The 27,641-nt window shown below is 40.8% G+C and overlaps 1 protein-coding gene across 1 annotated transcript in view; it reads left to right on the top strand.

Moving 5' to 3' along the window:
- LOC139757294 (uncharacterized) overlaps nt 1-27,641 on the top strand; it is a 517,589-nt gene that overhangs the window by 390,767 nt on the left and 99,181 nt on the right. Inside the window, exons 21-23 of the mRNA XM_071677667.1 lie at nt 6,091-6,252; nt 17,898-18,528; nt 26,304-26,467. Of these exons, the coding sequence (XP_071533768.1) occupies nt 6,091-6,252; nt 17,898-18,528; nt 26,304-26,467 (957 nt within the window). The remainder of the gene's footprint in view (nt 1-6,090; nt 6,253-17,897; nt 18,529-26,303; nt 26,468-27,641) is intronic.

Raw genomic sequence — 27,641 nt, 5'->3', positions numbered from 1 at the left:
AGTAACACAACTATAAACATTTACTTCCCCTTTAAAAAAATTCTGGGGAAGTCTGTCTTGATACACTGCGGGACACTCTACCACCTGGCGAGGTTTGTGTTGCAATGGTTCTTGATTCACAAACGTAGTAGCATCACTGGTGGGTGGAAGAACATTCTTGTAACCACAGCAAGGATCACAGTCCACAGCTGTGTAGCCGTTGCTTTCACTGCGTGGGACACATTTTCTCTAACTTGAGCAGCCATATATTATATATTTTTTCAATGTAGTTCTCCTTAGTAGATTCTTGACCAAGTCACGCTCTTCTCACTATATATATATATATATATATATATATATATATATAGTGATAGAGTTGATAGAGGTGCTCTGTGGAAGGTATTAAGAATATATGGTGTGGGAGGCAAGTTGTTAGAAGCAGTGAAAAGTTTTTATCGAGGATGTAAGTCATGTGTACGTGTAGGAAGAGAGGAAAGTGATTCGTTCTCAGTGAATGTAGGTTTGCATCAGGGGTGTGTGATGTCTCCATGGTTGTTTAATTTGTTTATGGATGGGGTTGTTAGGGAGGTGAATGCAAGAGTTTTGGGAAGAGGGGCAAGTATGCAGTCTGTTGTGGATGAGAGAGCTAGGGAAGCGAGTCAGTTGTTGTTCACTGATGATACAGCGCTGGTGGCTGATTCATGTGAGAAACTGCAGAAGCTGGTGGCTAAGTTTGGTAAAGTGTGTGAAAGAAGAAAGTTAAGAGTAAATGTGAATAAGAGTAAGGTTATTAGGTACAGTAGGGTTGAGGGTCAAGTCAAGTGGGGGGTAAGTTTGAATGGAGAAAAACTGGAGGAAGTAAAGTGTTTTAGATATCTGGGAGTGGATCTGGTCACGGATGGAAACATGGAAGCGGAAGTGAATCATAGGGTGGGGGAGGGAGCGAAAATTCTGGGAGCCTTGAAGAATGTTTGGAAGTCGAGAACATTATTTTGGAAAGCAAAAATGGCTATGTTTGAAGGAATAGTGGTTCCAACAATGTTGTATGGTTGTAAGGCATGGGCTATGGATAGAGTTGTGCGCAGGAGGGTGGATGTGCTGGAAATGAGATGTTTGAGGACAATATGTGGTGTGAGGTGGTTTGATCGAGTAAGTAATGTGAGGGTAAGAGAGATGTGTGGAAATAAAAAGAGTGTGGTTGAGAGAGCAGAAGAGGGTGTTTTGAAATGGTTTGGTCACATGGAGAGAATGAGTGAGGAAATTGACCAAGAGGATATATGTGTCGGAGGTGGAGGGAACGAGGAGAAGTGGGAGACCAAATTGGAGGTGGAAAGATGGAGTGAAAAAGATTTTGAGTGATTGGGGCCTGAACATGCAGGAGGGTGAAAGGCATGCAAGGAATAGAGTGAATTGGAACGATGTGGTATACTGGGGTCGATGTGCTGTCAGTGGATTGAACCAGGGCATGTGAAGCATCTGGGGTAAACCATGGAAAGTTGTGTGGGGCCTGGATGTGGAAAGGGAGCTGTGGTTTCGGTGCATTATTACATGACAGCTGGAGAGTGAGTGTGAACGAATGTGGCATTTGTTGTCTTTTCCTAGCGCTACCTCAAACACATGAGGGAGGAGGGGGTTGTTATTCCATGTGTGGCGAGGTGGCGATGGGAATAAATAAAGGCAGACAGTTTGAATTATGTGCATGTGTATATATGTATATGTCTGTGTGTATATATATGTGTACATTGATATGTATAGGTATGTATATTTGCGTGTGTGGACGTGTATGTGGGTGGGTTGAGCCATTCTTTCGTCTGTTTCCTTGCTCTCCCTTGCTGACGCGGGAGACAGCGACAAAGCAAAATAGATAAATAAATGATATATATGTATACATATATATATATATATATATATATATATATATATATATATATATATATATATATATATATATATATTCTATTATCATTGGTTAGGTTAGAGAAGGGGGCCAGGTGATGATATTCCCTCAATGGTCCAGTCCTCTGTTTTTAACGCTACCTCGCTAACGCGGGAAATGGCGAATAGTATGAAAGCAAAAGAAAAAGATATGGGTATGTTTGAAGGAATAGTGGTTCCAACAATGTTGTATGGTTGCAAGGCGTTGGCTATGGATAGAGTTTGCGCAGGAGGGTGGATGTGTTGGAAATGAGATGTTTGAGGACAATGTGTGGTGTGAGGTGGTTTGATCGAGTAAGTAATGTAAGGGTAAGAGAGATGTGTGGAAATAAAAAGAGCGTGGTTGAGAGAGCAGAAGAGGGTGTTTTGAAATGGTTTGGGCACATGGAGAGAATGAGTGAGGAAAGATTGTCCAAGAGGATATATGTGTCGGAGGTGGAGGGAATGAGGAGAAGTGGGAGACCAAATTGGAGGTGGAAAGATGGAGTGAAAAAGATTTTGAGTGATCGGGGCCTGAACATGCAGGAGGGTGAAAGGAGGGCAAGGAATAGAGTGAATTGGAATGATGTGGTATACCGGGGTTGACGTGCTGTCAGTGGATTGAATCAGGGTATGTGAAGCGTCTAGGGTAAACCATGGAAAGTTGTGTGGGGCCTGGATGTGGAAAGGGAGCTGTGGTTTCGGGCATTATTGCATGACAGCTAGAGACTGAGTGTGAACGAATGGGGCCTTTGTTGTCTTTTCCTAGCTGCTACCTCGCACACATGAGGGGGGGAGGGGGATGGTATTCCATGTGTGGCGAGGTGTGCGATGGGAATGAATAAAGGCAGACAGTGTGAATTGTTTGCATGGGTATATATGTATGTGTCTGTGTGTGTATATATATGTGTACATTGAGATGTATAGGTATGTATATTTGCGTGTGTGGACGTGTATGTAATTACATGAGTATGGGGGTGGGTTGGGCCATTTCTTTCGTCTGTTTCCTTGCGCTACCTCGCAAACGTGGGAGACAGCGACAAAGCAATTGGGAGGTGAGTTTGAGTGGAGAAAAACTGGAGGAAGTGAAGTGTTTTAGATATCTGGGAGTGGATCTGTCAGCGGATGGAACCATGGAAGCGGAAGTGGATCATAGGGTGGGGGAGGGGGCGAAAATTTTGGGAGCCTTGAAAAATGTGTGGAAGTTGAGAACATTATTTCGGAAAGCAAAAATGGGTATGTTTGAAGGAATAGTGGTTCCAACAATGTTGTATGGTTGCGAGGCGTGGGCTATGGATAGAGTTGTGCGCAGGAGGATGGATGTGCTGGAAATGAGATGTTTGAGGACAATGTGTGGTGTGAGGTGGTTTGATCGAGTAAGTAACGTAAGGGTAAGAGAGATGTGTGGAAATAAAAAGAGCGTGGTTGAGAGAGCAGAAGAGGGTGTTTTGAAATGGTTTGGGCACATGGAGAGAATGAGTGAGGAAAGATTGACCAAGAGGATATATGTGTCGGAGGTGGAGGGAACGAGGAGAAGAGGGAGACCAAATTGGAGGTGGAAAGATGGAGTGAAAAAGATTTTGTGTGATCGGGGCCTGAACATGCAGGAGGGTGAAAGGAGGGCAAGGAATAGAGTGAATTGGAGCGATGTGGTATACAGGGGTTGACGTGCTGTCAGTGGATTGAATCAAGGCATGTGAAGCGTCTGGGGTAAACCATGGAAAGCTGTGTAGGTATGTATATTTGCGTGTGTGGACGTGTGTATGTACATGTGTATGGGGGGGGGGTTGGGCCATTTCTTTCGTCTGTTTCCTTGCGCTACCTCGCAAATGCGGGAGACCGACAAAGTATAAAAAAAAAAAAAAAAAAATATATATATATATATATATATATATATATATATATATATATATATATATATAAAATCCCTGGGGATAGGGGAGCAAGAATACTTCCCATGTATTCCCTGCGTGTCGTAGAAGGCGACTAAAAGGGGAGGGAGCAGGGGGCTGGAAATCCTCCCCTCTCGTTTTTTTTTTTTTTAATTTTCCAAAAGAAGGAACAGAGAATTGGGCCAGGTGAGGGTAGTCCCTCAAAGGCTCAGTCCTCTGTTCTTAACGCTACCTCGCTAATGCGGGAAATGGCGAATAGTTTGAAAGAAAAGATATATATATATATATATATATATATATATATATATATATATATATATATATATATATAGGGGATAGGGGAGAAAGAATACTTCCCACGTATTCCCTGTGTGTCGTAGAAGGCGACTAAAAGGGAAGGGAGTGGGGGCTGGAATTCCTCCCCTCTTTTTTTTTTTTTTTTTCCAAAGAAGGAACAGAGAAGGGGGCCAGGTGAGGATGTTCCCTCAGAGGCCCAGTCCTCTGGTCTTGACGCTACCTCGCTGATGCGGGAAGTGGCGAATAGTATGAAAGAAAAAAGATATATATATATATATATATATATATATATATATATATATATATATATATATATATATATATATATATATATATATATTATCCCTGGGGATAGGGGAGAAAGAATACTTCCCACGTATTCCCTGCGTGTCGTAGAAGGCGACTAAAAGGGAAGGGAGCGGGGGGCTGGAAATCCTCCCCTCTCGTTTTTTTTTTTTTTTTTTTTTTTTTTTTTTTTTTTTTTTTCCAAAAGATGGAACAGAGAAGGGGGCCAGGTGAGGGTATTCCCTCAAAGGCCCAGTCCTCTGTTCTTAACGCTACCTCGCTATCGCGGGAAATGGCGAATAGTATGAAAAAAAAAAAAAAAAAAAAAAAAATATATATATATATATCCCTGGGGATAGGGAGAAAGAATACTTCCCATGCATTACCCGCATGTTGTAGAAGGCGACTAAAAGGGAGGAGCAGGGGGCTACAAACCCTCCCCTCCTCGTATTTTAACTTTCTAAAAGGGGAAACAGGAGAGAGGAAGTGAAGTGTTTTAGATATCTAGAAGTGGATTTGGCAGCAGATGGAACCATGGAAGCAGAAGTGAGTCACAGGGTGGGGGAGGGGGGCGAAGGTTCTGGGAGCGTTAAATGTGTGGAAGGCGAGAACTTTATCTCAGATAGCAAAAATGGGTATGTTTGATGGAATAGTGGTTCCAACAATGTTATACGGTTGAGGCATGGGCTATAGATAGGGTTGTGCGAAGGAGGGTGGATGTGTTTGAAATGTCTGAAGACAATATGTGATGTGAGGTGGTTTGATCAACTAAGTATTGGAAGGGTAAGAGAGGTATGTGGTAATATGATGAGTGTGATTGAGAGAACAGAGGAGGCTGTATTGGAGTGGTTTGGTCACATGGAGAGAATGAGGTGAAGGGAATGAGGAGAAGACCAAATTTGAGGTGGAAGGATGGAGTGAAAAAGATTTTGAGCGATTGGGGCCTGAACATACAGGAGGATGAAAGTCGTACAAGGAATAATTGGAATGATGTGGTATACTGGTGTCGACGTGCTGTAAATGGATTGAACCAGGGCATTTGAAGCGTCTGGGGTAAACCAAGGAAAGTTCTGTGGGGCCTGGATGTGGAAAGGGAGCTGTGGTTTTGGTGCATTACCCATGACAGCTAGAGACTGAGTGTGAACGAATGTGGCATTTGTTGTCTTTTCCTAGCGCTACCTCGTGTGCATGCGGGGGTAAGGGGTGCCATTTCATGTTTGGTGGGCTGGCAGCGGGAATAGATGAAGGCATCATACATGAATATGTACATGTGTATGTACGTATATGTCTGTGTATGTATATGTGTATACGCTGAAATGTATAGGTATGTATATGTGCGTGTATGGGCGTTTATATATATACATGTGTATGTGGGTGGGTTGGGCCATTCTTTCGTCTGTTTCCTTGCGCTACCTCACTAGCCAGGGAGACAGCGACAATGTATAGTAATAATAATAATGATATATATATATATATATATATATATATATATATATATATATATATATATATAGATAGATAGATAGATAGATAGATATTTGACTTTTGCTTTATTCAGTTTTTGTCAAGAAATGTTATTCTGTTAGTTGTTAAGTTACTAATACTCGGTCATATCCATATTCTAGTAGATTCTGTCACCACACATGCTTGATAATGAAATAAATGCTAAGAGCTTAGTAGCCTATTATTTTTTTCCATGCACTAACATTGGTGTTGGCAATAGGGTGGTGCAGTTATTGGTGGCAACAGTAGTGGTGAAGGTGTTAGCCTAACGACATCAAATTTGGGCATCCCTGTCCAAGAAGCTAATGTTGTGCTACAACCACAGGGGCCGCACTACACTAACCGTACAACTGAAATCCCACCCACAGAGCTTATTCAGCAGGTGAGCATAATAAAATGAATTCAAATATCTTATTTGCATCTTTTTGTTCTAAGTTCTCATTGACTTTTTATGATTTGCAGCATAGATTGTAAAATTGTTGAATAAGAATTTGTGTCATTGCATACAGAATGAAAAAAGAAATTATCTATGTTAAAAGTGGAATGATTATTTGGTTATAAAGTATCTATATACAAAATGATTAACACAAATGATTGTTTGGTTATATTTATTAGTTAATTTTTAGGTATAGCATACAGATACACCACCGAATTTCTGGCTACTGATGGTTTGGCACCTCCTTTAGTCCAGACAAAATTACGTGAGGGAACTTGAAATTACCACGGCCACCAGACTAGTTTACTGGGCGGCCACACTTGGCGTTGTGTGTCAGTCGAGGTTTTTTACATTATTTGCACTGCACTTGTTGGTGATGATACTGCAATTCTGCGAGATTCTTAGCTTATTTTGCTTAGATTTAACCCTAGCTATGGCTTCTAAGATATATGAGAGTATCAGTCTTGGTGTCAGTCGTAAACACCTGTCCATATCAATCCAAGATAAAGTAGAACTTGAAAAAATGGACCGTTGTGTTTCAGTATATAAGCTGTGTGAAATCTGCAGGTTTTGTTCATCAACTGTTTATGATATAAAGAAGCAAAGGAGAAAATATTTAAATTTTATGCCGGCAGCGATTCCAAGAAGCAAATGACGATTAGAAAAACTATGAAAGATGGTAAGATTACTGAGCACGATCGAGTGATGATGGAATGGTTTCAGCAGCGTCGTAGTGATGGAGTGGACTTGTCAGGTATCATGATAATGGACCAGGCTAAGTTGTTTCATAAAGAACTTGAATTACAACATGAGCATGACTATAGTGAAGGATGTCTTCAAAGATTCTTGAAGCATCATGGAATTTCCATGAATAAAGTGTGCGGAGAAAAGTGGTCTGTAAACCATGAAGGAGCTGCCAAGTATGTGCACGAATTTGCAAAACTCATAGCTGATGAGCACCTCAGTCCTGAGCAGATGTATAATGCAGATGAATACTTTAGACATAGTATATTTTAGACACATGGGAGATGTATAATTAGTGGGTTAGAGGTGTGTTGAATTATTATTACATGACCACAGTTGGTCCAGCAAAATGGTTAATCCAGCAAGGCTTTGGAACCAAGAGTGCTGGAAAATTGGTGGTGTACCTGTACTGTTATCAGGTAAATTGTGGTAATGGTTAAACCAATTATATTAGTCATTTACAGTGACATGAGATTACTGGCATTTCATAATTCAGATATTTTATTCTTTAAAATTTAGTCAAAATTTTACCATGTCTTAGATATGTAGTTCATTTCTCAGCAGTCTGTCTTGCAAGCAAGAGAAATTCTCTTGGGTATTTTTTAGGAAAGTTAGTGATAAAACCCTCCAACCTACAGTGTTTGTGGAGAGGAAGTTTTGACCTTCCCCACCTTTTGCTTTCCTTTCAGCCTTAGAAGTGACAGCTTCCTCATTCCTGGTCTTAGCCAATCAACGACCACCACAGCAGTGACATTGTCATCCTACTCTTTCCAGCTACACAGCAATTGAGAACTCTCTTGAATCATATGCTTTTGCTACCTAACCAGCATTTTTCATGCATTGATATGTCTACTTGTCCTGTGTTATATCTTCATATGTATTATATAGCTTTAGAATGGGGTACCTCTGTGTTTGGTCAGTGGTAGGAGAAAGCACACTAGCTGGCTTTCATACAATACATTGACACAGAGCTACAAAATTTTGATTTTGATGATTTCTCATTCATAGATCATGCAGTTTCATGGTTCATTAACATCCCAGACCAAGTCAGCAAAAGCACTCATCACAATGCCACAGAAAGAATTAAATCCCAGATTTCTCCCCACATGTTACACACCTCACAAAGAGAAGAAACCTGCTCAGACACAATCATTCACCATCAGCAGAAATCAGATAAGTCCAAACAGTAAAAAACACCAGCATTGACCTAATCCCTGAAAGACAAACTGAAAACTGGCACTCGAACACAATCACACAACCCACAGCAATGCACATTGAAGAATATCCTTTCATACCACAGCAACCCAGCCCCACTCATGAAGCACTCTTGAACCTTTCTTATGGAATCCCTCCTCCCAAAGAACACACAAACATACTCTTAAAGAACTACTCACACTATAACAGGAAAATCATGAAAAACTTACTCATGATCCATCCAGAAATGACTGCTCATCAACCCTTCTCTCTCACCAGTACAAGCATTTCAATTGAAACTTTGTTTAATTTGTTTTTGGATGTGGTTGTTAGGGAGGTGAATGCAAGAGTTTTGGAGCCAGGCTTTTTAAGTACTGGATTTTGGAATTTTACACTAGTGGAATTTCTCAAACACTTTACTGCCTAAAATTGAGGAATGTGTATCCAGTATTTGTGTGTCAGGAAACTTTTTCAACTCCTGGTTAAGATTCTTCTGAATTTATAGAAAATGTGTGTTTAGAATTCTTAGCTAGCCATTTTCATGATAACAACAGGGCTTGTGGTACTATTGCTTTGTACATGAATGCTCTTCAGGAACCTTTTCAGGAGCCCTTGTTTGTCAAAATCATTAGTAACTTGTGAGGACTTAATTGGCATAACCTTTACTCTCTCTTTCTTTACAAGAGATAGAAACATATTAATGAAAATGTTTAGATATGTAAAAGAAACAAAATTGAATACTGCTGCAATGTATGATCACTAACGGAATCAATAGAAATAAACATAGAGAGATTTCAGGAGCTATTTACAAGCAAAATTGAGGATAGTGAACACATACATGAACACAAAATGCTGAAAGATCAGCAACTGTATAGCCAAGAAAGAAGAGAAAAATATATGATAATCTATTCATGGCATCAGATTGAAGGTATAAAAGAAAATGTGTTAAACCTTAAAAGCCTCTCAAAACAGAAGATTCAGAGTTGCTAAATCTTCAAGAATACCATGGAACATTTCAAAAACAAAGATATGTGACATCCCAACCAGGAAGCTAGAATGATTATTCAATGTACTGCCAAGAGAAATTAGAAACCTGCATAGAACAGCTATAGAAACCTGTAAAAGAAAACTTGATATATGGTTAAAATCAGTCCCGATGAATCAAGAATTGATAATTATGTAATGCAAGTGGCAGGTGATAAGAATAGTCTGATAAGCAAACAAGCTGTATGTTGAGCACTTTGCACTAGCCCTGCCATTTTGGTTACATCTTGTCATAGGTACTCATAGGTAGGGTTTCTCTCCCTCATTTTAAGGCATAGGTTTTGGATTTGTTAGAATCCAAGGATTTTTCTAACAGCTCAAACACCTGAATGACTGCTCATGGAGACACTTTGATAGCCTGCAGTGCCAGGAGAGGATTTGGGTTGATGCTCACCACATTAAGACATGAAATTATCATTTTTTAAGATATGTACTGGGTTAAAATGAGTACAATTCCTGGTTTTTTTTTAAGTGAAACATATAAGTTTCAAAATATCCTTATTATGATTTTAGAAGATTACTGTTAAAGAATATTATGCAGTATGCCTGGTCAAAACTCTGAGAGTCTACCTTGAGATTAACAGTTCATTAGTTATACACTTTTTGCTTTTTTGCCCAAGCAGTTTGAAACCCCTCTCTGTAACAAATATTTCTTCGTGGATTAAAAGGCTGGTTTTGTTGGCCCAACTTGGCCTATGTGTCAGAGCTCATGATGTCAGAAAGGTAGTGTCGACTGTGGCCATTCTGAGGAACCTGTCCATGGAGAAGATTAAAGAAAAAAGAGATTTTTCTGTGTACCTCAGACACCTTTGTGGGGTGTTACTTTATGATAGATGTCAAGTATCTCTGAGGCATTAGGCTTGCTACCTATGATAGTGCTGCCCATGGGCAGCAACAAAATCTGTTTGAAAAGTTTATAGGTATCACTGCACTTTGTTAAGAAGGTTCTTCTCACCTTTTCTTCATGTTGATATACTCTCCGTTTGTGGGACAGATTGACCCTGGAGAGAAAATTGAGTTTGCATGTTGAAAAACTGTTTCTCTGGAGCTGAGTTCTGTGAGCAAATTTTCCCATTGTTTCTCCCACACTTCCTCTCTTTAGATATTTTTTTTACTTACAGTGACCACCATTGGGGTGATGTCCTTGTTGTGAGAGTAATGAGGTAGCCAGGCTGTCCTGCAGTTAGCCACCTGGATGTTGACGTAATTGCCGGATGGCAATTACTGATCGGTGAAAATGTAATCCTAGCAAGCAAGGCTGATCCTGCTGGACGAGTGGGTAGTGAAGGTTGAAGGCCTATTAACATTACCAGAAGGCGAGGTGTTAGAGGATTCTGTCCCCTGGGGATCAAGAGATATCTCAGCTCACGGGTCACTTCCCTGGAGAGGGAGAGTTTTTCATTTGTCAAAACACTTTTTTTTTTTGCTTTGAGGTGTCATAATAGCTTACATATTTAAGGCCTAGAATTTTTCCCTTTCTGTATAATTTTGTCCCAAAACACAATAATGTTCCCATTTTTCTCATTTTTTTTTTTACTCTTCTTGAAGAATTAAGGTATGAAGTCTGTTGGGGATGAGAGAGCTTGGGAAGTGAGTCAGTTGTTGTTCGCTGATGATACAGCGCTGGTGGCTGATTCATGTGAGAAACTGCAGAAGCTGGTGACTGAGTTTGGTAAAGTGTGTGGAAGAAGAAAGTTGAGAGTAAATGTGAATAAGAGCAAGGTTATTAGGTACAGTAGGGGTGAGGGTCAAGTCAATTGGGAGGTGAGTTTGAATGGAGAAAAACTGGAGGAAGTGAAGTGTTTTAGATATCTGGGAGTGGATCTGTCAGCGGATGGAACCATGGAAGCGGAAGTGGATCATAGGGTGGGGGAGGGGGCGAAAATTTTGGGAGCCTTGAAAAATGTGTGGAAGTCGAGAACATTATCTCGGAAAGCAAAAATGGGTATGTTTGAGGGAATAGTGGTTCCAACAATGTTGTATGGTTGCGAGGCGTGGGCTATGGATAGAGATGTGCGCAGGAGGATGGATGTGCTGGAAATGAGATGTTTGAGGACAATGTGTGGTGTGAGGTGGTTTGATCGAGTAAGTAACGTAAGGGTAAGAGAGATGTGTGGAAATAAAATGAGCGTGGTTGAGAGAGCAGAAGAGGGTGTTTTGAAATGGTTTGGGCACATGGAGAGAATGAGTGAGGAGAGATTGACCAAGAGGATATATGTGTCGGAGGTGGAGGGAACGAGGAGAAGAGGGAGACCAAATTGGAGGTGGAAAGATGGAGTGAAAAAGATTTTGTGTGATCGGGGCCTGAACATGCAGGAGGGTGAAAGGAGGGCAAGAAATAGAGTGAATTGGAGTCATGTGGTATACAGGGGTTGACGTGCTGTCAGTGGATTGAAGCAAGGCATGTGAAGCGTCTGGGGTAAACCATGGAAAGCTGTGTAGGTATGTATATTTGCGTGTGTGGACGTGTGTATGTACATGTGTATGGGGGGGGGGTTGGGCCATTTCTTTCGTCTGTTTCCTTGCGCTACCTCGCAAACGCGGGAGACAGCGACAAAGTATAAAAAAAAAAAAAAAAAAAAAAAAAAAAAAATATATATATATATATATATATATATATATATATATATATATATATATATGAGCAAGGTTATTAGGTACAATAGGGTTGAGGGTCAAGTCAATTGGGAGGTGAGTTTGAATGGAGAAAATCTGGAGGAAGTGAAGTGTTTTAGATATCTGGGAGTGGATCTGGCAGCGGATGGAACCATGGAAGCGGAAGTGGATCGTAGGGTGGGGGAGGGGGCAAAAATTCTGGGAGCCTTGAAGAATGTGTGGAAGTCGAGAACATTATCTCGGAAAGCAAAAATGGGTATGTTTGAAGGAATAGTGGTTCCAACAATGTATTATGGTTGCGAGGCGTGGGCTATGGATAGAGTTGTGCACAGGAGGATGTATGTGCTGGAAATGAGATGTTTGAGGACAATGTGTGGTGTGAGGTGGTTTGATCGAGTAAGTAACGTAAGGGTAAGAGAGATGTGTGGAAATAAAAAGAGCGTGGTTGAGAGAGCAGAAGAGGGTGTTTTGAAATGGTTTGGGCACATGGAGAGAATGAGTGAGGAAAGATTGACCAAGAGGATATATGTGTCGGAGGTGGAGGGAACGAGGAGAAGAGAGAGCAGAAGAGGGTGTTTTGAAATGGTTTGGGCACATGGAGAGAATGAGTGAGGAAAGATTGACCAAGAGGATATATGTGTCGGAGGTGGAGGGAACGAGGAGAAGAGGGAGACCAAATTGGAGGTGGAAGATGGAGTGAAAAAGATTTTGTGTGATCGGGGCCTGAACATGCAGGAGGGTGAAAGGAGGGCAAGGAATAGAGTGAATTGGAGCGATGTGCTATACCGGGGTTGACATGCTGTCAGTGGATTGAATCAGGGCATGGGAAGCGTCTGGGGTAAACCATGGAAAGCCGTGTGGGTATATATATTTGCGTGTGTGGACGTATGTATATACATGTGTATGGGGGTGGGTTGGGCCATTTCTTTCATCTGTTTCCTTGCGCTACCTCGCAAACGCGGGAGACAGCGACAAAGCAAAAAAAAACAAAAAAAAGAAAAAAAATATATACGAATGAAGTGTATATGAACGTGCACCTTCATAGAACATATATATATATATATATATATATATATATATATATATATATATATATATATATATATATATATAATTGGGAGTTGAGTTTGAATGGAGAAAAACTGGAGGAAGTGAAGTGTTTTAGATATCTGGGAGTGGATCTGGCAGCGGATGGAACCATGGAAGCGGAAGTGGATCATAGGGTGGGGGAGGGGGCGAAAATTCTGGGGGCCTTGAAGAATGTGTGGAAGTCGAGAACATTATCTCGGAAAGCAAAAATGGGTATGTTTGAAGGAATAGTAGTTCCAACAATGTTGTATGGTTGCGAGGCGTGGGCTATGGATAGAGTTGTGCGCAGGAGGATAGATGTGCTGGAAATGAGATGTTTGAGGACAATGTGTGGTGTGAGGTGGTTTGATCGAGTGAGTAACGTAAGGGTAAGAGAGATGTGTGGAAATAAAAAGAGCGTGGTTGAGAGAGCAGAAGAGGGTGTTTTGAAGTGGTTTGGGCACATGGAGAGAATGAGTGAGGAAAGATTGACCAAGAGGATATATGTGTCGGAGGTGGAGGGAACGAGGAGAAGAGGGAGACCAAATTGGAGGTGGAAAGATGGAGTGAAAAAGATTTTGTGTGATCGGGGCCTGAACATGCAGGAGGGTGAAAGGAGGGCAAGGAATAGAGTGAATTGGAGCGATGTGGTATACCGGGGTTGACGTGCTGTCAGTGGATTGAATCAAGGCATGTGAAGCGTCTGGGGTAAACCATGGAAAGCTGTGTAGGTATGTATATTTGCGTGTGTGGACGTATGTATATACATGTGTATGGTAGGGGTTGGGCCATTTCTTTCGTCTGTTTCCTTGCGCTACCTCGCAAACGCGGGAGACAGCGACAAAGTATAATATAAATAAATAAATATATATATATATATATATATATATATTTATATCCTGGGGATAGGGGAGAAAGAATACTTCCCACGTATTCCCTGCGTGTCGTAGAAGGCAACTAAAAGGGAAGGGAGCGGGGGGCTGGAAATCCTCCCCTCTCATTTTTTTTTTGATTTTCCAAAAGAAGGAACAGAGAAGGGGGCCACGTGAGGATATTCTCTCAAAGGCCCAGTCCTCTGTTCTTAACGCTACCTCGCTAATGCGGGAAATGGCGAATAGTATAAAAGAAAAAGATATATATATATATATATATATATATATATATATATATATATATATATATATATATATATATATATTTTTTTTTTTTTTTTTATACTTTCTCGCTGTCTCCCGCGTTTGCGAGGTAGCGCAAGGAAACAGACGAAAGAAATGGCCCAACCCCCCCCATACACATGTATATACATACGTCCACACACGCAAATATACATACCTACACAGCTTTCCATGGTTTACCCCAGACGCTTCACATGCCTTGATTCAATTCACTGACAGCACGTCAACCCCGGTATACCACATCGATCCAATTCACTCTATTCCTTGCCCTCCTTTCACCCTCCTGCATGTTCAGGCCCCAATCACACAAAATCTTTTTCACTCCATCTTTCCACCTCCAATTTGGTCTCCCTCTTCTCCTCGTTCCCTCCACCTCCGACACATATATCCTCTTGGTCAATCTTTCCTCACTCATTCTCTCCATGTGCCCAAAGCACTTCAAAACACCCTCTTCTGCTCTCTCAACCACGCTCTTTTTATTTCCACACATCTCTCTTACCCTTACGTTACTCACTCGATCAAACCACCTCACACCACACATTGTCCTCAAACATCTCATTTCCAGCACATCCATCCTCCTGCGCACAACTCTATCCATAGCCCACGCCTCGCAACCATACAACATTGTTGGAACCACTATTCCTTCAAACATACCCATTTTTGCTTTCCGAGATAATGTTCTCGACTTCCACACATTCTTCAAGGCCCCCAGAATTTTCGCCCCCTCCCCCACCCTATGATCCACTTCCGCTTCCATGGTTCCATCCGCTGCCAGATCCACTCCCAGATATCTAAAACACTTCACTTCCTCCAGTTTTTCTCCATTCAAACTCACCTCCCAATTGACTTGACCCTCAACCCTACTGTACCTAATAACCTTGCTCTTATTCACATTTACTCTTAACTTTCTTCTTCCACACACTTTACCAAACTCAGTCACCAGCTTCTGCAGTTTCTCACATGAATCAGCCACCAGCGCTGTATCATCAGCGAACAACAACTGACTCACTTCCCAAGCTCTCTCATCCCCAACAGACTTCATACTTGCCCCTCTTTCCATAACTCTTGCATTTACCTCCCTAACAACCCCATGCATAAACAAATTAAACAACCATGGAGACATCACACACCCCTGCCGCATATATATATATATATATATATTTATTTATTTATTTATTTATTTATTTTGCTTTGTCGCTCCCTCCCGCGTTTGTGAGGTAGCGCAAGGAAACAGACGAAAGAAATGGCCCAACCCACCCCCGTACACAATGTATACACACACACACGTCCACACACGCAAATATACATACCTATACATCTCAATGTACACATATATATACATACACAGACACATACATATATACCCATGCACACAATTCACATTGTCTGCCTCCATTCACTCCCATCGCCACCTCGCCACACATGGAATACCATCCCCCTCCCCCCTCATGTGTGCGAGGTAGCACTAGGAAAAGACAACAAAAGCCCCATTCGTTCACACTCAGTCTCTAGCTGCCACGCAATAATGCCCGAAACCACAGCTCCCTTTCCACATCCAGGCCCCACACAACTTTCCATGGTTTACCCCAGACGCTTCACATCCCCTGATTCAACCCACTGACGGCACGTCAACCCCGGTATACCACATCGATCCAATTCACTCTATTCCTTGCCCTCCTTTCACCCTCCTGCATGTTCAGGCCCCAATCACACAAAATCTTTTTCACTCCATCTTTCCACCTCCAATTTGGTCTCCCACTTCTCCTTGTTCCCTCCACCTCCGACACATATATCCTCTTGGTCAATCTTTCCTCACTCATTCTCTCCATGTGCCCAGAACATTTCAAAACACCCTCTTCTGCTCTCTCAACCATGCTCTTTTTATTTCCACACATCTCTCTTACCCTTACGTTACTTACTCGATCAAACCACCTCACACCACACATTGTCCTCAAACATCTCATTTCCAGCACATCCATCCTCCTGCGCACAACTCTATCCATAGCCCATGCCTCGCAATCATACAACATTGTTGGAACCACTATTCCTTCAAACATACCCATTTTTGCTTTCCGAGATAATGTTCTCGACTTCCACACATTCTTCAAGGCTCCCAGAATTTTCGCCCCCTCCCCCACCCTATGATCCACTTCTGCTTCCATGGTTCCATCCGCTGCCAGATCCACTCCCAGATATCTAAAACACTTTACTTCCTCCAGTTTTTCTCCATTCAAACTTACCTCCCAATTGACTTGACCCTCAACCCTACTGTACCTAATAACCTTGCTCTTATTCACATTTACTCTTAACTTTCTTCTTTCACACACTTTACCAAACTCAGTCACCAGCTTCTGCAGTTTCTCACATGAATCAGCCACCAGCGCTGTATCATCAGCGAACAACAACTGACTCACTTCCCAAGCTCTCTCATCCCCAACAGACTTCATACTTGCCCCTCTTTCCAAAACTCTTGCATTCACCTCCCTAACAACCCCATCCATAAACAAATTAAACAACCATGGAGACATCATACACCCCTGCCACAAACCTACATTCACTGAGAACCAATCACTTTCCTCTCTTCCTACACGTACACATGCCTTACATCCTCGATAAAAACTTTTCACTGCTTCTAACAACTTTCCTCCCACACCATATATTCTTAATACCTTCCACAGAGCATCTCTATCAACTCTATCATATGCCTTCTCCAGATCCATAAATGCTACATACAAATCCATTTGCTTTTCTAAGTATTTCTCACATACATTCTTCAAAGCAAACACCTGATCCACACATCCTCTACCACTTCTGAAACCACACTGCTCTTCCCCAATCTGATGCTCTGTACATGCCTTCACCCTCTCAATCAATACCCTCCCATATAATTTACCAGGAATACTCAACAAACTTATACCTCTGTAATTTGAGCACTCACTCTTATCTCCTTTGCCTTTGTACAATGGCACTATGCACGCATTCCGCCAATCCTCAGGCACCTCACCATGAGTCATACATACATTAAATAACCTTACCAACCAGTCAATAATACAGTCACCCCCTTTTTTAATAAATTCCACTGCAATACCATCCAAACCTACTGCCTTGCCGGCTTTCATCTTCCGCAAAGCTTTTACTACCTCTTCTCTGTTTACCAAATCATTTTCCCTAACCCTCTCACTTTGCACACCACCTCGACCAAAACACCCTATATCTGCCACTCTATCATCCAACACATTCAACAAACCTTCAAAATACTCACTTCATCTCCTTCTCACATCACCACTACTTGTTATCACCTCCCCATTTGCGCCCTTCACTGAAGTTCCCATTTGCTCCCTTGTCTTACGCACTTTATTTACCTCCTTCCAGAACATCTTTTTATATATATATATATATATATATATATATATATATATATATATATATATATATAGGGGAGAATATATATATATATATGTATATAGGGGAGAAAGAATACTTCCCACGTATTTCCCGTGTGTCGTAGAAGGCGACTAAAAGGGAAGGGAGTGGGGGCTGGAAATCCTCCCCTCTCTTTTTAGTTTTCCTAACGAAGGAACAGAGGAGGGGGCCACGTGAGGATATTCCCTCAAGGGCTCAGTCCTCTGTTCTTAACGCTACCTTCCTGACTCGGGAAATGGCGAATGGTATGAAAAAAAAAATTATATATATATATTACTGTAGTGTTATTAATAAAGCAAAAGAGCAATTTGTTTCTTGATATTGCAGGGTGTTCTGAGCATGGGTATTGATGATAGAAGAGTATTGGCTACCCCTCCCATCACCAGTGACACAATAGCAACACCTTTGGTTACTCCTGCAGTGTTGCACACTCCACATACACCTGCTGGTGTGCTGATGACTGCACCTGCATCCAGCATCATGACATCTCCAGCTCCAGTAGGAAGTGTTTTGGGAACTCCACCAGTTCCTGTCAATGCAGTTGGTATACCCATTAGTACAGATATGTTCACAAGTTTTCACCCAGCACCACAGCCAGTTGTTAATCCTGCAGCGGTACAGCAGCTGACAGCATTACCTCCAGAAGTGGCTGCTACTCATGTCAGTATCATTCCTGCAATAGATTCCAGTCAGGTGGCTGGAGAACCTAGTCATTTAGCTGGAGAATCTGGCCTGACAGCTGGAGAGCCTGGTCAGGTGACTCAAGAAAGTAGTCAAGTTTCTGTTGAATCTGTTCTTATGCCTGTTGAATCTGGCCATCTAGCAGAAGAAGGTGGCCATATTGCAGTATGTCCAAGAACAGAACTTCCTCTACAGGTATCTGCATCTGTGTGTATGCCCACACCTGTGGGCTTGGCTACTGGAGCACCAGCAGCTATGCCTGCAGGAATACCATCAGGTGAGTACCTTCTTGATTGATGCTACTAAAGGCAATAGATGATTTAGCCTTGTTCACTCATGGGAGAAAAGGGAATATAATTTTGTTCATTGATAGTTTTTCTGTAGCTACATTCACAGTGCAGCACTTCTTGATGGTCAGTTACTCATTCTGAATTCCGTTCTTAACTTCAGAGACAGTTTTTTTTCTCCCTTAACCCCTTAACAGACATTTTATATTTTTTTTCTCCTTAACCTCTGAACTGTGCAATTTCTGTGAAATTACCCTTCATGATGAACAAACAAAAACAGAATATGTGGACACTTTATATTATTGAAAAAATGCCCAGAGAAGTAGTATGTATATGTTTCTGTGTTTTGGTATGGAAGGGTGTTTTATGAATGGGGAAGGGTCTGCACTTGCAACATGGATGGTCCTCATCAATGTAAGTATGCAATGAGTATAGGTTTTTCTGGGCATGATTTGATTTAACATACACCAAATCACATTTTCAAGGTGTGATTTCACACTTCAGTTTCCCATCATTTACATATATTTTTTGTGTATACTTATTCTTGTAAATCTAATATGCAGTTTTTTATTTGCATATTGTTTACGCAGGCAAAACTTTATTGACACGAGTACATGAAAAATGATTTTCATTTTCATCAAAAATATAAATACAAATGCAGATGAAAGTTTTTTTGTTTAAAGATGACCACAGTAGTTGGCATGTAAATCTGACATCACGCCAAGGTGACATATGGGCATTTTTTGTTGATCTGTAGGTGACTAAAATGCAGAATATTTTTTTACAGTTCTTGTGGTAGGTTTCTAGTGAAATCTATGAGTAATTATTAAAGCAAATGTCATGTGGAATCTGTTCACTGTGGGATGTTGTGACAGCAACATTTAAAGTAACATTGACTGCGATGTTTAGGTCTAACAACACCCTCATAATTTTTATGCCTGAGGTATTGGTAGGAAGAAGAATGGTGATAGCATTAAGAAGTGGCAACACATGAAACAGATGCCATACTATGAACTAATTGCTTTGGAGTCTATGAGTCAATAGCCATCAAAATTTCAGAGAAGAGAGTATGATATCCACTCACTACTGGATTATTGTTGCCCCTGCCAGACCATTTGAAGTCTAGGACAGATATGTAAGAAATGTTGATATTATGAGCTAGAAAATGAAACACAATAGTGACAACTGTGAAATTGACAATCCAGATGCCACACATAGATAATGAAAATGGACATTGGAGATTAGCTGGTAGTGGCTGTCCACATTATATTGAAAAATGCAAAATGTTGAATTCAAACAAAGGCTTTGGAGAAAGGAATTCCATAAATAAAGAAACAAATAGCTAAGTGTTGCAGGTCTTCCCATAGTTGTCAGAAAGATATGGTATTTACAAAATAATTATAGCCTTTTCCTATGATTTCTCTGGCAAATATAAGTTTCTCAATAAAGTCACTCATTCTGTACTATATAGCAGTACTAGACAGACAACTTTCATAAGTAGATAAAAGGAAAAAATGGTCTAAAATAACTTTACTGGTAAGATCTCTGCATTATGTGAATATGTATCATTGGTAATATGTATTTATAAGAAGCAGATATTCAGACGAGTTGATTCCTGCTAATGTAGACACTAAAGAACCCAAATGTATTATGTAAGGAAAGTGAAAAAAAATGTGGAAAGTACATTTATGCATCTGGCATTGCTTACAAGAATTTCCTCTCTTACACAAGCAGACTTTGACTCTTCCACAGGGTCAGGGCCATTTACTGGAATATTTTATATTTTTATTTTACTATAGGATAAGTACTCTACCAATTTCCGCAGTCAAAATATGTAATTAGCCTTTTGATTGATTGGAATCCCTTTGCACATGGTTTTTTTTTTTTTATATATCTACAGCATTTTGAAGTGAATGGGTTAAATGATAGCAGTAGACAGTAAAACTTTACAAGATGCTTGGGGCAGCAGGTTCACAACATATGTGATGTTTTGAACATTGAATAGGTTAGATGATTTTCCCTCTGCCTCATTTGTTTCTCTTGTTTCACTTTATATACTTTTGCTTTCCACTTGTTTGTTTCTTCTTGGTAAGCCAAATTTGTCATAAGTTTTGTGTCATTTAGTGCATAGTTTGTGGTTGCTTTACTTACGATGATAATGTTGAAAAGTTTGGTGCAAGTGATCACCAACATATTAGTTTTGAGTTAACTCTGAGCATGTTCTGCATGTATGAGAGGTCAACACAGAGGTTGTGAAAAAATACTAGACTTCAGAGTTTTCAAATTTTTGTGATGTCTGCATTAATCGTTACAAGCAAATTGGGGATGTTATCATCATTGAAAGCCATATGGACCTTAGCTTGGTTAAGCTTGAATAAAACTTTTAAAGCAGTAGAGGGAACAAATGTGACAAAGTGTAGAAGATAGTCTTTTTCCAAAACAAAGTATAAATGGTGGAACAATGAAATAAAGAAGCACCTATTGTCTGAGAAAGTAGCACATTAGAAACTCAGAGTGGCGAAAAACCAGATTTTGGTATGAAGCATATGTTGTTGAAAATAGCAGAGACCCTAAGGAGCCTTCTAGGTATATTAGAAGCAAGAGAGTCAAGTCAGTTGATCCATTAATTACACAAAAATGCAACTTGGCCATGGCAAAAATTTGAAATTATTATTTTTTTTTCATGTTTTTATAGAAGAAACAACTTGTGTTCCAAACCCACTTTCATTGTTAAGAGAGGGAAACATTTTGCAACTTCTTGACATTAAAGTTGAAGATATACTATTAGCATTAGGTGGAATGAAGTCAGTACAATGGCAGGCCCAGAAGAATTTCATCACAGGCAATGAAATAGTTGAAAAATCAGACTTTTAAGCCCACGATTGCTCTTTTCAGTAAGTGATTTGCTGTGGGGAAAATACCCATGGAATGGGTTTGCTAGGGTCAAATTGATATTCAAAAAAGATAAAAAGTCGCTGCTTGAAATTATTGTTCAAATAGCTTAATGTCTGTGGGTGGAAAATTTTGTGGAAACCCTCATTTGGTACAAAATTATAAGTCGTATAGAGGACCACTACTTTAATGATATATGAAATGTCAGATAGAGAAAGACAGAAGCATATACAGTATCATTGTAATCAATATCAACATCTGTTCAGGTAAGGAAAATGACTGGTACATACAGACTGATGAGGGCAGGAAAGTATAGAAAGAGCAATATTGGCATCAGATCAATGGTGCATGAAGAGTGTTGGAAAGGAACATAAACCTGGGGTGACACAGAGATAGATAGGAAAATCATTCAAGCACTCAGAATAATAACAAGCACTGTTAGAGATGAAACAATGAAGGGAGTATATGGGTTAGTTGTTGGAAGGTTTAGAAAAGTACAAAGCATAAAGAAACAGTGCTTGTTAGCCAAAAGAGAGATTATGGAGAGACACACATTAATACTTCCACACTGAGGGACCTAGCTGAAGAATAGGTGGTATCAAACTTTTCTTAGAAAGATTAGTAAAGCAGGAGGTTGATAGACATAAATCGCTGATTATTTTTGGCTGGGAAGATCATGCACAACCCTGCCCCATAGGAAACAGCATCGCTACCCCCCACTTCAGCGAGGTAGCGCCAGGAAAAAGACAAAAAAAATAAAAAGGCTTTATTTGTTCTTACTCAGTCTCTAGCTGTCTTGTGTAAAGCAGAGAAACCACAGCTTCCTATCCACATCCAGGCAACACAGATCTTTCCATGGTTTACCCCAGACATTTCACATGCCCTGATTCAGTCCATTGACAGCATGTCGGCCCTGGTATACCAGTTCAGTTTATTCTTTGTATGCCTCTCACCCTCCTGGATGTACAGGCCCCGATCACTCAAAATCTTTTTCAATCCATCCTTCCACCTCCAGTTTGGTAATCCACTTCTCCTTGTTCCCTCCACCTTTGACACGTTTATCCTATTCGTCAGTCTTTCCTCACTCATTCTCTCCATATGTCCAGACCATTACAACACACCCTCTTCTACTCTCTCAACCACACTCTTTTTATTTCCTCGCATCTCTCTTACACTTTCATTACTTCCTTGATCAAACCACCTTACACCACATATTGTCCTCAAACATTTCATTTTCAATACATCCACCCTCCCCTGTACAATTCTATCCATAGCCCATGCCTTGCAACTATGTAATATTGTTTGAAATACTGTTCCTTCAAACATACCCATTTTTTTGCTCTCTCCTTCTACACATTCTTCATCATTCCCAGAGTAAAGTCAGGGGTTGGTGAGAAGACAAGAGCTAAGGAAGGAGTAGCACTACTCCTGAAGCAGGAGTTATGGGAGTGTGTGATAGAGTGTAAGAAAGTATATTCTAGATTGATGTGGGTAAAACTGGGAGTGGATGGAGAGGGATGGGTGATTATTGATGTTTGTGCACCTGGTCATGAGAAGAAAGATCCTGAGAGGCAAGTGTGTGTGTCAGCAATTTCGGTACATGAAACCGGGTATTAGTGATGGGTGATTTTGATGCGAAGGTCAGTGATGTGACAGTAGAGGGAATAATTGGTGTACATGAGGTGTTCAGTGTTGTAAATGGAAATGGTGAAGAGCTTGTAGATTTATGTGCTGAAAAAGGACTGGTGATTGGGAATACTTGGTTTAAAAAGAGAGATATACATAAGTATACATATGTAAGTAGGAGAGATGGCCAGAGAGCATTATTGGATTGCATGTTAATTGATAGGCGTGCGAAAGAGAGACTTTTGGATGTTAATGTGCTGAGAGGTGCAACTGGAGGAATGTATGATCATTATCTTGTGGAGGCGAAGGTGAAAATTTGTAGAGGTTTTCAGAGAAGAAGAGAGAATGTTGGGTGAAGAGAGTGGTAAGAGTAAGTGAGCTTGGGAAGGAGACTTGTGTGAGGAAGTACTAGGAGAGACTGAGTACAGAATGGAAAAAGGTGAGAACAAAGGACATATGGGAGTGGAGGAGGAATGGGATGTATTTAGGGAAGCAGTGATGGCTTGCACAAAAGATGCTTGTGGCATGAGAAGCGTGGGAGGTGGGCAGATTAGAAAGGGTAGTGAGTGATGGGATGAAGAAGTAAGATTATTAGTGAAAGAGAAGAGAGAGGCATTTGGATGATTTTTGCAGGGAGATAATGCAAATGAGTGGGAGATGTATAAATGAAAGAGGCAGGTCAAGAGAAAAATGCAAGAGGTGAAAAAGAGGGCAAATGAGAGTTGGGGTGGGAGAGTGTCGTTGAATTTTAGGGAGAATAAAAAGATGTTTTGGAAGGAGGTAAATAAAGTGCATAAGACTAGGGAACCAATGGGAACTTCAGTGAAGGGGGCTAATGGGGAGTTGATAGCAATTAGTGGTGAGGTGAGAAGCAGATGGAGTGAGTATTTTGAAGGTTTGTTGAATGTGTTTGATGATAGAGTGGCAGATATAGGGAGTTTTGGTCGAGTTGGTGTGCAAAGTGAGAGGGTTGGGGAGAATAATTTGGTAAGCAGAGAAGAGTTAGTAAAAGCTTTGTAGAAGATGAAAGCCGGCAAGGCAGTGAGTTTGGATGATATTGCAGTGGAATTTATTAAAAAAGGGGGTGACTGCATTGTTGACTGGTTGGTAAGATTTATTTAATGTATGTATGACTCATGAAGAGGTGCCTCAGGATTGGCGGGATGCTTGCATAGTGCCATTGTACAAAGTCAAAGGGGATAAAAAGTAAGTGCTCAAATTACAGAGTTATAAGTGTGTTGAGTATTCCTGGGAGGGTATTGATTGAGAGGGTGAAGGCAAGTACAGAGCATCAGATTGGGGGAGAGCAGTGTGGTTTCAGAAGTGGTAGAGGATGTGTGGATCAGGTGTTTGCCCTGAAGAGTGTATGTGAGAAATACTTAGAAAAGCAAATGGATTTGTATGTAGCATTTATGGATCTGGAGAAGGCATAGGACAGAGTTGATAGAGATGCTCTGTGAAAGGTTTTAAGAATATATGGTGTGGGAGGCAAGTTGTTGGAAGCAGCGAAAAGTTTTTATCGAGGATGTAAGGCATGTGTACGTGTAGGAAGAGAGGAAAGTGATTGGTTCTCAGTGAATGTTGGTTTGCGGCAAGGGTGTGTGATATCTCCATGGTTGTTTAATTGTTTATGGATGTGTTGTTAGGGAGGTAAATGTAAGAGTTTTGGAAAGAGGGGCAAGTATGCAGTTTGTTGTGGATGAGAGAGCTTGGGAAGTGGGTCAGTTGTTGTTCGCTGATGATACAGTGCTGATGGCTGATTCGTGTGAGAAACTGCAGAAGCTGGTGACGGAGTTTGGTAAAGTGTGTAAAAGAAGAAAGCTGAGAGTAAATGTGAATAAGAGCAAGGTTATTAGGTACAGTAGGGTTGAGGGATAAGTCAATTGGAAGGTAAGTTTGAATGGAGAAAAACTGGAGGAAGTGAAGTGTTTTAGATATTTGGGAGTGGATTTGGCAGTGGATGGAACCTTGGAAGCGAAAGTGAATCATAGGGTGGGGGAGGGGGCGAAAGTTTTGAGAGCGTTGAAAAATGTGTGGACGTCGAGAATGTTATCTTGGAAAGCAAAAATGGGCATGTTTGAAAGAATAGTGGTTCCAACAATGTTATATGGTTGCAAGGCATGGGCTATAGGTGAAATTGTGCAGAGGAGGGTGGATGTGCTGGAAATGAGATGTTTGAGGACAATATGTGGTGTGAGGTGGTTTGATCAAGTAAGTAATGTAAGGGTAAGAGAGATGTGTGGAAATAGACAGAGTGTGGCTGAGAGAGCAGAAGAGGCTGTTTAGAAACGTTTTGGTCACATGGAGAGAATGAGTGAGGAAAGATTGACCAAGAGGATATATGTGTCGGAGGTGGAGGGAACGAGGAGAAGTGGGAGACCAAATTGGAGGTGGATAGATGGAGTGAAAAAAATTTTGAGTGATCAGGGCCTGAACATGCAGGAGGGTGAAAGGCGTGCAAGGAATAGTTAATTGGAACGATGTGGTATACTGGGGTTGACATGCTGTCAGTGGATTAAACCAGGGCATGTGAAGTGTCTGGGGTAAACCATGGAAAGATTTGTGGTCCTTGGTGTGGAAAGGGAGCTGTGGTTTCGGGCATTATTTCATGACAGCTAGAGACTGAGTGTGAACGAATGTGGCCTTTGTTGTCTTTTCCTAGCGCTACGCACATGTGGGGGTAGGGGACTGTCATTTCATGTGTGGCAAGGTGGCAGCGGGAATTAATAAAGGCAGACAGTATGAATTATGTACATGTGTATATATGTATATGTCTGAGTGTGTGTATATATGTATACGTTGAGATGTATAGGTATGTATATGTGCGTGTGTGGACGTGTATGCACGCATTCACATGTGTATGTGGGTGGATTGGGCCATTCTTTCGTCAGTTTCCTTGTGCTACCTCGCTGATGCGGGAGACAGCAACAAAGTATGATAATAATGATTATAATCTTCAGTAATAGATTTAGAGTTTTAATCAAAAGTGTATAGTTTTATGGTGAAAAGAATAACATTTAGCACATTATATGTAGAACATTCCGAGCAATGGCATACTGCTACTGTATAGTTAAGTTGGTCATGTTTGACAGAATCATCTCAAAACATTTCAGTAGATGCATATATCTTTGAAGGGACATTTATCTTTCCTCTGCCATATAACAGTCTTCATTATCTTCATCCATCTGTTTTTTGTTACATATTGCATGAATGTTTTTATGTCTTTCATTACTTTTATTTGTTGCAGGTATGGCAATGTCTGGTGCCACTCTGCAACTTCCTCCAGCAGTAATGCTTGCTATGCCAACGGGCTCTGAGCATAGGAGCAAAATGGATTTGAATGCTCTGAAGGAGCAGTTGCAAAAGCTTGTACCTGGTGCTCACCTTACTTTAACACACCATGGAACTGAGGTAAATTTGCATAATAGATGATATTTTATTTCATATAGAAAAGTGGTAAAAGGTATTGATGAAGTAAGGAGGAGATGGGAGTGAGTATTTTGAAGGACTGTTGAATATGTCTCATAATAAGGTGGCAGACATATGGTGTCTGGGTTAGGGTGGTATGCAAAGTGATAGAGTCCTAAAGAGTGATTTGGTGAAGAGAGAAGAGGTGGTGAAAGTCTTGCATAAGATGAAATTTGGCATAGTGACTGGAGTGGGTGGTATTGCATATGAATTTCTTAGGAAAGGGGGCGACTGTATTGTTGACTGGTTAGTAAGGATTTCCAGTGTATGTATGGATCTTGAGGTGTCTGAGGATTGGCAGAATGCTTGGATTGTGCCAGTATATAAAGGCAAGGGGAATAAAGTTGAGTGGTCAAACTACAGCAGTATAAGTTTGATTGCACCTGGTAAATTGTATGGGAGAGTAGTGATTGAGAGGGTGAAGGTATGTACAGAGCATCAGACTGGGGAGGAACAACAAGGTTTCAGAAGTGGTAGAATATGTGTTGATCAGGTGTTTGCTTTAAAGAATGTGTATGAGAAATACTTAAAGAAGCAGAAGGATTTGTATGTTGCATTAAGGGATTTGGAGAAAGTATATGACAGGGTTGATAGAGATGCCTTATGGAAGATCTTAAGGATATGTGGTGTAGGAGGAAAGCTTTCAGAAGCAGAGAAGTTTTTATCAAGGGTGTAAGGCATGTGTATGAGTGGGAAGAGAGAAGAGTAGGTGTTTCCAGTTGAAGGTTGGTCCATGGAAGGGGAGTGTGATGTCTCCCTGGTGATTTAATTTGTTTATAGGTGAGTTGGTAGAGAGGTAGATGCAAGAGTCTCATAGAGATGGGCAAGTTTACAGTCAGCATGGAATTACGGGGCTTGGGAAGTGAGTCAGTTTTTGTTTGCTGAGGATGCAGCACTGGTGGCAGTTTTGAGTGAAAAACTGCAGAAGTTAGTGACTGAGCTTGGAAGTGTGTGAAAGGAGGAAGTTGAGAGTTAATGTGAGTAAAATCAAGGTAATCAGATTTAGCAGGGTAGAGTGTCAGGGTTGCAAATCGGTACTATTGTAACCAACGAGGTTAGGAGGTGCTGCTACTGTAAACAGACTCAAAAGTTGAAAAAGTTTTCAAATTTCAGTACC

Source organism: Panulirus ornatus, chromosome 2 (genome assembly GCF_036320965.1).
Source record: "Panulirus ornatus isolate Po-2019 chromosome 2, ASM3632096v1, whole genome shotgun sequence".
Taxonomy (NCBI): Eukaryota; Metazoa; Arthropoda; class Malacostraca; order Decapoda; family Palinuridae; genus Panulirus; species Panulirus ornatus.
This window is presented reverse-complemented; position numbering and strand designations above follow the sequence as displayed.